The 10,000-nt window shown below is 38.8% G+C and overlaps 1 protein-coding gene across 3 annotated transcripts in view; it reads left to right on the top strand.

Moving 5' to 3' along the window:
- The first annotated feature begins 4,084 nt into the window (after positions 1-4,084).
- LOC138044127 (ras-related and estrogen-regulated growth inhibitor-like) overlaps positions 4,085-10,000 on the top strand; it is a 17,337-nt gene continuing 11,421 nt past the window's right edge. Inside the window, exons 1-2 of one of the 3 annotated variants that reach the window (XM_068890787.1) lie at positions 4,085-4,173; positions 5,333-5,497. In XM_068890787.1, coding sequence (XP_068746888.1) covers positions 5,440-5,497 — 58 coding nt within the window. In that variant the 5' untranslated portion in view covers positions 4,085-4,173; positions 5,333-5,439. Of the gene's footprint in view, positions 4,174-5,332; positions 5,498-8,872; positions 9,007-10,000 lie in introns of those variants that run through there. The other 2 variants (XM_068890788.1, XM_068890789.1) reach the window with 2 other exon arrangements.

Below are 10,000 nucleotides of genomic sequence, written 5' to 3'. Positions count from 1 at the left end.
CATGGGAAGGTGGTGATTGATCAGGGCGCAATTTTTTTAAAGAAAGTAGACTTGTAGTTTCTTTTCATTTATTACTTTGGATTATTCCATCGAGGTATATAAGCAAGGCTTTAAGATTGAGTTTTTGGGTCAGCATTCCATTTCGGCATAGAAAATGTTTTTGCTTTGGCAGACATTATTCCAGTGGGAAGTAATTGGCTCCTCATTCCAGTTATTGATTCACTCCACTTGGATGGATACCACGTTTTTTCCGAGTCGGCATTAGCGAACTTAGTCCTGTTCCGGGACTCCCTCTTACCCCGCCCTGAAAATGGGCCTGAAACCCAGGCGGGAAAAGAGAGAGTCCTGTATTACTTGCAGACGCATGCTCGGAATGAGCCAATCATGTTGCATTAGATGCCAGGCTGGATAGGTAAATAAAGGGAACCTTAAGGGAACCTTGAAACTGCGACAAAAAATCGTCTATGAAAATTACTGTGTGATTTGCAGTGTCAGGAAAGAGAACATCTAAATTATCCCTCGTCGTGACCAAACGAGGAGAAAAAACCCCGATCGCATTGATGTTGGAAAATTATTGCCGAATAATTGTAACGACTGAGAGAAGATCGCAATAAATCGATGCAACGGCTGAACTAGTAAATGTAGCATAGAATTTCACTAAGCGACAAAACAGCTCGGAGTCAGAATTTCATATTATGATCTGCAGTACTTTACCTCTACCAATGAGTTTCAGACGTAAAGTGCTTTTAAGTAGCAACAATAAAAGCAAGGTGACACACGCTTTTAAGTAGCATTTTTCATCCTTATTAATTCTTATTCACGAACAAATTTTGTCCAGAAAAAAAAATCTTGACAATTAACGTCCGAATAATCGATGTTTGACTGTGCATATATATGTATAAATTTAATAGGAACATTATTGCTTCATCATTGCGTTATCAACACAAACTGGTATGAAAAAAAAACAAATAGTCCAGGTTGTGATTCAATTTCATTTAACCTTTTATTTAACTTTATCAGGAATAATGCTCAGTTTTTCTGTCATGCAATCGTATTTTAATTTTTCCGATCTAAAAATCATTGCAGTCTCAACAGGCAGCTTTACATAAAACCTTAGCCATTTGGCCACGGCCGTAAGTCTGTCCTTGTAAGGAAAGAAAGAGCAACGGGTGCTTTAAATAATTATTCTACGGAAAAATTAATAGTCTAAGTAAATTACTCTACTCCAATTACTCAAAAAAAAAACTTTGTTTGTCACTGGTGTTTGTGTATTATTCCTAATAAAACTGAGGGCATTTTTTACTTGACTGTTTGATATTTGGTATCCAAACAATTTGTCCCCCAGTTTCAATAATTACTCTGCAACTCAAATATATGTTCACTGGATCAATGCAATTATCATATAACTAGATCGACAGAAGTAATGAACAATAAATAAGAGTTCAAGCAGGAGATTTATTAGTCTTCGTTGAGTGATTCACAATCAAGACCTACATACAGTATATTTGTAAGTTTCAAGGATTCTCGGGAGAGCAATTAAATCAAATTTTGATATTTTTCTGCGCCAACATCATGCAGCTGTTCAGTTGAGTTTCAGGCACGAAATTCCATACTTTCATATATCATCCATCTGATCTTCCATGATTGGGACTCACGATAAGAAGGACTGATTTGCAATTAACATCGGACTCGGATCGAAGAAAATCGCAAACATATTAAAGAAACAACCATGTAGCGAATAGACTTGCCAAATCCTGTTGCAGGTCAAGTTATCAAAAACATCATTACCGGTAACGGCTGCATGAATAGCTTGCAGTTGTTCCGCCTTAGGCGCAAAGGTAAAGAGGCATTTCTTAAACACGAAATCAATTGCCTCCAGAAACTTTGCGTTATAATTTCCTTTCACATTATCCCCATTTAGTAAAAACACACAGGTGATTATACAAAATCGCGCGCTCTCATTGGCTCGCTATCTCGGATTATCAGCCGATAATAGGGAGTTTAAGATCTACGACGCGACGGCAACGAAAACGTCACAAATTTTGCATATTTAATGAGCAAAAACAATAGCTTTGCACGCTCTGCACGTGCATTTTTAGTTTTTGTACATTTCTTTCACGTTTTCGGCAAATCTACGACGTGAAATGACCAATTCTCAAGTTTTACGGAGAACGTGAACAAAAGGCAGCGAATTTAAATTTTCTGTCGTAGATTCAATACCGCACCTCCTAATTCAGTTCCTGGAAGGTTACACTAGTTTTTAGAAGATAGACAAGCCGACATAACGACGAAAACGATTAATAAACCTGAACTTGCAATTTTAAATGACGTTTTCGTTACCGTCGCGTCGCAGATCTTTAACTCCCTAATATCACCTCGACGGACTAAATGGCTGCCAGTAGTCGTTTTGCCACTGTAAGTGAAGATGATTTCGCGTTGAAATGTTTTTTTTTTTCTCTTTTTTCAAATAATCACCTGTGTATTTATACTAAAACAATTATTCGCCTCAGGCTCAGTGATTATCGGTGAATATTCACCTCGACTTCGTCTCGGTGAATATTCACCGATAATCACTTCGCCTTCGGCGAATAATTGTTAAGTATCCAGTGTAAAAGCACTCGGAATAAACTATGCCCAAAGAAGGAATCTTTTTCCAAATATGGTTTTTTCCTCCAGTTTTGGGGGAAAAAATGGCGTCATTCCGAGCATGCGGCTGCAAGTAATTCAGGACTCTCTCTTTTCCCGCCTGGGTTCCAGGCCCATTTTCAGGGCGGGGTAAGAGGGAGTCTTGGAACAGGACTATAGGACGTTAGTCGACGACGGAAGTTTAAGAAACGAAGACGGCGACATCGAGGAAACCGTCACCTAACAGGGGATTAGGCTTAGCTACATAATTCCGGAATTTTTTTGGGAATTTTAGGCATCAAAAAACATTTTAGAAATTCTCGGGAATTTTATAAAAAAATTGACAATTTTATTAATTAGAGCAATTTGAACTTTTAGCTGACATGTTGGAAACTTTTCAAAGGTAAAAACGTTGACAAAACGTGGTTTTTTATTTCTTATTACTTTTTTTTTTTTTTTGCATTCCAACCTATTAGGAGAGGGGTCAGTCCGTTCATATACATTCCTTATCAGCGGTTATTCACCAAAAGGGGTCCTGCGGTGCATCTGAGCACCGGTTTCTCACCGTAGTTTCGGAATCCGGATCTTTGGTTGATAGGTAATATGGCAGACTTTGCATTATAAGAAACGAAATTTATAAGAATTTTCGGGAATTTTAGAGCTTTTGTTCGGCAAATTCCGGAAAGAATTTTAGACAATTTTTCGGGAATTACGTAGCTAGGCCTAGAGCGAATCTTTCTTCCTTCGATCATGAAGACTCACAGAAAGACCTCTATGCAATGCATAAAATTTAGGATAATCAAATTTAAATTATAAAAATATCCCGTTTTTCTGTGTAACCGTTTCCCGTACAAACACGGGATGAAATTTTATTCATTAGACGTTGGCTGACTTGTGCTTTCGTTTTCCTTTTTAAGTGCAAACAAATTTAAAATGTGACCGTTAACCTTAAGTGATTACTGTGTAATATTGCCTGTAGGTACTGAACTACCTTAAGAGGACAGACAGTTCCTTATACACTACTGTACACTGATACACTACTGCCTTATTGAACGTTGTATGGCAGTCACCTTTTCACCTCACTTCAACATGGAATGAAGCGAAATGTGCAAATGTCAAATGACCCACGACTTTGTTTGGAGCATTTTCCCCGGCCTCGGTAAACGCTTTGTTTCTTTGAAAGAAAAGCTTGAACTAAATGTCAGCTATTTTACCAACGTTGGTGGTTAAAAATGTAACAGCACACCAGGGGGTATTGTAAGTTTCCTTAGTCATCTCTTGTGCGAAAATCAGAAGACAAAGACAAAGAAATTAGTAAAATTTTTGCTAGTGTTATCGGAAACGGAGCATAAACAGACAGGGGTTATCTCTTTCTTCTAAAGTAAGCTAGTCCCTCCCACGTCAATTTAGATTCGATATTCAGCTCGGTCTGTTTATTTTCTTTTGTAATGAGCATGCACTGGTCTCCTTTGCGTGGAGACAGCGGATTGCAAACAGCAAATGTTTCTTTTCTTGCCTGGTGACAGTCTGTGGAAGCGAAGCCCAGAGGTAGAAATGATTGTTTCTGCATTTATAACTTATCAACTCTAGCTTTCAAGTTGAAGATTACTACTGGAAGATTTTGTGCAATTCTGAGCTTCAAGTGTTATGTAATAAGCAAAGAGCACTTGTCTCCTGCATGACTGTTAAACTCACATTATAGTCCAGTTAAAGACAAATTTTGCGTAATCGACTATACTTTGTATCACAAACAAGGTATACTGCAAAACAGACCGACGTAAGAGGCAATCGTATGTCCCATGCGGACAAAGCAAAAATAGAGGAAAAGAAATATCTTGCAATTAATCTGGATTATCGCTTGATCACAAAGTCTACAAGTGAGATTTTAAATATTTTTCGTCAATCGTGACAACAAAAATGATTGAACAAGCGAAGTTCCATTTTTGCGGTTATAAAAAAGTGGGAAATGTGCAGCGTCCAGCGAAGTGGTACTTTGCGCCTTGTATCATGAATGCAGATAACAAAGCAAAAGCTCTTTGCTGATTGACTTCGAAAGCAAACACAAACTCAAAATTGAAGCTGTTTGCCTGGGCCTTCATTTTCTTTTTACTTATGTTCCGAAAAATTCCCTCCGCTGATTTTATTTGAAGTTTAAGCGCCTTGAGTGAATAACTGATAGATCAAAAGAGGTAATATTTGCACAAGTCAGTATTCAACACTGTCAGCCTCCCCTGTCATCATTGCTTGGTAAGTTGCTGTAAATTATTTGAGAGATTTCAAGGGCGGATCTAGGATTTTGGCTAGTGGGGTGCACATGTCAGACGGAAATGCACAGGACGCCCAATCTTTATATGTTAGACAATGTATAATACATGCTTTTAAGAGGGGTAGGGCTGTAGTATGATAAACCTGTAAATGATGAGGCAAATAAAAATCTAACTTAATGCAGTTTTTGTGCTTTTAATATCCTGTAGTAGCTTTATTCGCTTTGCCGTTTTTTAGCTAAGCTTACATTACTAAAACGTTTTTTTTTGGTAACCGAGGGGGGTGCACGTGCACCCAGTGCACCTCCCCTAGATCCGCCCTTGGATTTAGATGCTTCTGTCGGGGCAAATTTCTGTCTACAGACGTGAATTAAAAGTGTAGAATGTTATAGCATTTACTTTACTCTGTTATGCATTTCCAAAGTTTTTTTTTTCTTTCAAAGGGCATCAGTGCAGCGAAAGGATAGCCGCTGAACTGATTGACTACTGAAAGCAAAGCGACTTATTCATTAACTGTGCTTTGATTAGCGTCAACCATATCGTTTCAGTTATGAGGAAGGCTGTATCAAGAAACGTTTCTACCAACAAAAACACCCCTCATAATTCCCGTAAGTTACTTTGCAGAAGCTATTCTATTTTTGATACTTCAAATAACACAAATATTGTGAAGTTCACAGCATCATTCAACTTTCCGTATTTTTATTGCAATCAATCAAAACTGATTTGTTCCGATAAGTATTGCAGCCCTCAAGTCCGGCTCTCTTTTGCTCTAAAATCGTTGAAACGTACGCCTTCGTGTCAACGATTTTAGAGCAAAAGAGACACTGCTCGCAGTCTATGTGTCCCGTTACAGACGCCAATGTCATGGTGCTGGTTTTTTTTTTTTTTTTCTCGACAATTCCACATTTCGACATGGCCGTCATATCGGAGTATGATGGGCGATGGAAAACATGAGATCTCTTATTGGCTTCTCTTGTTCGTCCACTATCATTTTGTACATTGCATCGTTGCATTGGCCGTTTTTGTACTGGGGACGAAACGACAAAGCTTAAGGCTAGGGCAACGACCACGCCGAAAAGCAAATATCTTTTGAGGGAAACTGCTCTTGCTGCACGCGATATTTTGGGGCTGAGGTCCATTCACACGCGGTATTTACTGCACTCGAATCGTCTTAATTTCGAAAGATCTCGCTTATGAAACGTTTCAGGCACTTCTTAGGAACCTTACCAGACACTATTCCTCTAAGGAAATCCGATGAATATCAGTGTGAGGTCTTTCTGCTGGAGTTATTAACTAATCACTTCAATCAAAAACCTGATAATTGACGGCTTTCACGCATATTAAGTTAATTGCTCTGGAAAAATGCGTTTAACTCTGATTCAAATGGCCAACTGGAAAACATGGACTGGACTCTGGACTGGACTCTGGACTGGACTTTGGACTGGACTCTGGACTGGACCCTGGACTGGACTTTATTAAACGAAGTTAATATTTAACCAATAATATAACGATTAACCGTTTCTATTTAATTATTAACCAGCGAGAATGAGATAGAGAATGGACGTTTTTTTCAAAGGGAACATAAACGAAAAATCTAACAATGCTGCCCAGTAACTTTCAATCAAGTCAAGCTACTATTACGTGAACACTGTGACGACGATATATCTCATGCGTGCGCTGTCTAAAGAATATAAGGAATGTAGTCCAATTCAATATATTCGATATGTTAAGCGCGATCGCTTTGCGCACTATTTCTACAATTGAACCAGCTAGAACTGCAAACTAAGCACTTCAGTTGTTTACAGCAGTAAATTAACGTTACAAACCCCGCCACTTATACGCTTTGCTACGATTGCGTAAACGCTGCGAAGTTTGAAGTCATCACGTGACAGTGTTCACGTAATATTAGCTTGACTTGATCGAAAGTTACTGGGCAGCATTGTTAGATTTTTCGTTTATGTTCCCTTTGAAAAAACCATCCATTCTCATTCTCATTCTCGCTGGTTAATAATTAAATAGAAACGGTTAATCGTTATACTATTGGTTAAATATTAACTTCGCTTAATAAAGTCCAGTCCAGGGCCCAGTCCAGAATTCCAGTCCAAAGTCCAGTCCATAGTCCAGTCCAGAGTCCAGTCCATGTTTTCCAGTTGGCCGATTCAAATAACTCGATCACGTCCTCTGCTTTACAATCAGTCTAATTACTTTAAATGCCTCCATGCGTTATTGCTGGAACATTCTTAGAGTATTTCGAGTACCTATTCTATTTTCCGACTAGAGAAACCAAAGGAAATAGCGATAAACAGAATGACAATAAACGAAAATGTCCCAAAGGATACACGGTAAATTAAGCCACTGAATCCTGCTCAGTAACAACTTTTGAAATCAAAGCACCGCTAAAGTGAAAAAGAAAGCTAATTCTTGAAATTTCCTTCCAAAAATAGTAAGTTAATCAATGGTGATAACGGTAAGCCACATTCCAGTTTCTGAAGGGTATGTTTTCGATTTGTCAATGATTTTGCAATTTCCAGATTTACTGGAGTAACATTTTGGGAGCCCTTCTGTCAAGAAAACGGTTTAGTGCCAGTATAAAAACCACCGACTGACCTGTTAAAGAAATTATTTGTCTTAGTAGTAGTTGCAATGAGGAAGATAACGTTTCTCGGGTCATCTAGTTTACAATGTTGACTGTGTAATATCAGTTACTACTAATCGGGTATTGAGACGTGGTGGGCGTATCATTACATCTAACATAGATTGCGCGAACGCGAAATAAACTTTGAAGCACGGTAAGAAATAACTCCAAATTTTCTCGCAATAATTGTGTGAAACGAGGCTCTGGAAAACTGCTGTTTTCAGTTTCACGGTCCTCTATCAAAAATTGTCTTTTCCTCTGGACAGGATGCGCCCGTTACGATAAAGAGGAAAAAAATTATTCGACCTCTGAAAAATCGATACATCTTCAAAGATTCTGCTCTCTTTCGGAAGAAGATGTACGCTCTTAATTAGAACTATCCGAAAAAAAGCAAATATCAGGAAGGTCATAAGTTCCAATTCTGTAATTCCTTTTAGCTGTTCCAATTTTGCGCCAGGACTCACCAACCGACAAAAGGCATTTTCTCTTTCACTCGCTGTGTCTGAAGTGAAAATTTGGAACGATCCATTCAGGGTCGGCTAAGTTCACCTTTCCTACATCTCATTCCACCTTTGTCAACCATTTCGCCTGGTTTAGATCGTATTGCCACACACTCAGTTTATGGACCAAATTTAGGCAACAACAAAAGGCCATTGCATGTCATGTCATGTCAGAATATGACAACAAATTTTAATTAGGGAAGCTGCATGAGCCATGCGAACCGCATGCTGACAAATTTGTTTGTTGAAAGCAATAATAAAACGGACAACAATAGTTCTCTTTCGTTCGTTTCTTTAAATGCGAACAAATCATTTTAACCCTTAACAAAGTGGTTAGGCAAATTTTGGACTACTTGCTTGTCACGTGGCGCATTCTATTCCTTATCTTTACAGTCAAGAAAAATGTAATCTTCTCGCCTACCAGACCCGGCAGTTTCCGTAAAGTCGAATATATCATCGAATAAAACCCACCACTGCTAAGATACAAAGCAATACAAGTTATGATCACTCAGTCTTAATCTTTTCCCCGGCAAAAGATATGAATGCTTATCCACCTGCTGTGAAAATGGAAACATCAATAAACAATCTTTTCATCAGGAATGATTTTCAAATGTTCATCGTCAGACAGGAGTAGGTTCTTTTCCGGCAGGATGTTATCTTGCTTGAGAAGGATAATGTTTTTCAATTGCCGTTAATTAATAATCTGTGTAGCCAGAAAAGCTACAATCCACTGATCACAACTGAAAAGAACATTCTGGGTCTCCAACGATATCTGATTTTCGTAGTTAAAATAGTTTTACTATTGTGTTCATCTGATGCGTGTTTAATTACTTCAGCGACAAAAAGAGGTACAAAGCTGATGTCTTCTCTTGGACACTGAAATTGCTTTCATTTCAACTTGAATGACCTACACCTGTGGGCCCTTTGATCTCACACCATAAAAACAGGACCACGGAAATCATGCCTTTGAAACAGGGACAAGGTAAGTCTGAAACAACTTGAAATTAGCAAGCAGGGAGTGGCTAAGGAAACATTGTCTTGGTAGTGAGTGCATGCAGGGAGCTAGATAATGCTTACGGAAACACTCAATTTTAGCATCAACCGTTTTCACATCAGCCACATTTCAGCTTTAGAGCGTGAACTCGGAGTGCTTCAGAGTTAAAATAGTTTCTTTTGCGAACGCAAAGTGGAGCGACGGTTTCCCGCTGACCTGTTTTAGTTCTCAAAGTGTGAAAGGCTTTTATGAAGGACAGCGAATCAGAGAATAAATTGTCATCTTTGCGGTTTACTGGCACTTAGTTCGGTGATAACAGAGCGACGAAACATAGCTATTTAGGTTGTAAGAGATTGGACAGAACACGATTGTTCTTTTTATTGCAAGGAGTGAGTTAAGATTGATTGAATGTGAACAGACGATTTGGTCCAACGCGCGAACTGCTTGTGGATCATGCTACAAACTCCTAGAAGTTTATGTTTATTAAACTGAATCTTTCAGCGCCCGTTCGCGCACTCTTGTTGCTAATTTGTGTTCCACAGTAATTGCAAAAAAAGTATGCCGAAAGCACTATCGTACGGCTAAAACAAACAGGGGAGGCGCAGTGGTGAGAGCACTCGGCCCGGGTTCCCATCATTGTGGCTCCGGTTCGTTTCCCAGCTTGGCGTCACATGTGAGTTGAGTTTGTTGGTCCTCTTGTCTGCCCCTAGAGGTTTTTCTCCGGGAGGCTGATTTTCCCCTCTCCTCAAAGAAAAAGCCTACGATTTGATATGAGTTGTTTCGATTTGATTACCTTGCAATATCCCCAACTAGTGTTCCAGCGCTAAATTCAGTTGACACTTCAAAAAAAGTGTCGCTAGTCAAAAACAAGTTCGTATAATAATAGGTTATTGTTATCTAAAGGCTGTAATCACTGTGGAAGAGGCTAATAAGGTGGAATTTTTTTCTCGTAACACGCACAAGAAAGGAAGTATTGTTTTTT

Source organism: Montipora capricornis, chromosome 3 (assembly GCF_036669925.1).
Source record: "Montipora capricornis isolate CH-2021 chromosome 3, ASM3666992v2, whole genome shotgun sequence".
NCBI classification, from domain to species: Eukaryota; Metazoa; Cnidaria; class Anthozoa; order Scleractinia; family Acroporidae; genus Montipora; species Montipora capricornis.
This window is presented reverse-complemented; position numbering and strand designations above follow the sequence as displayed.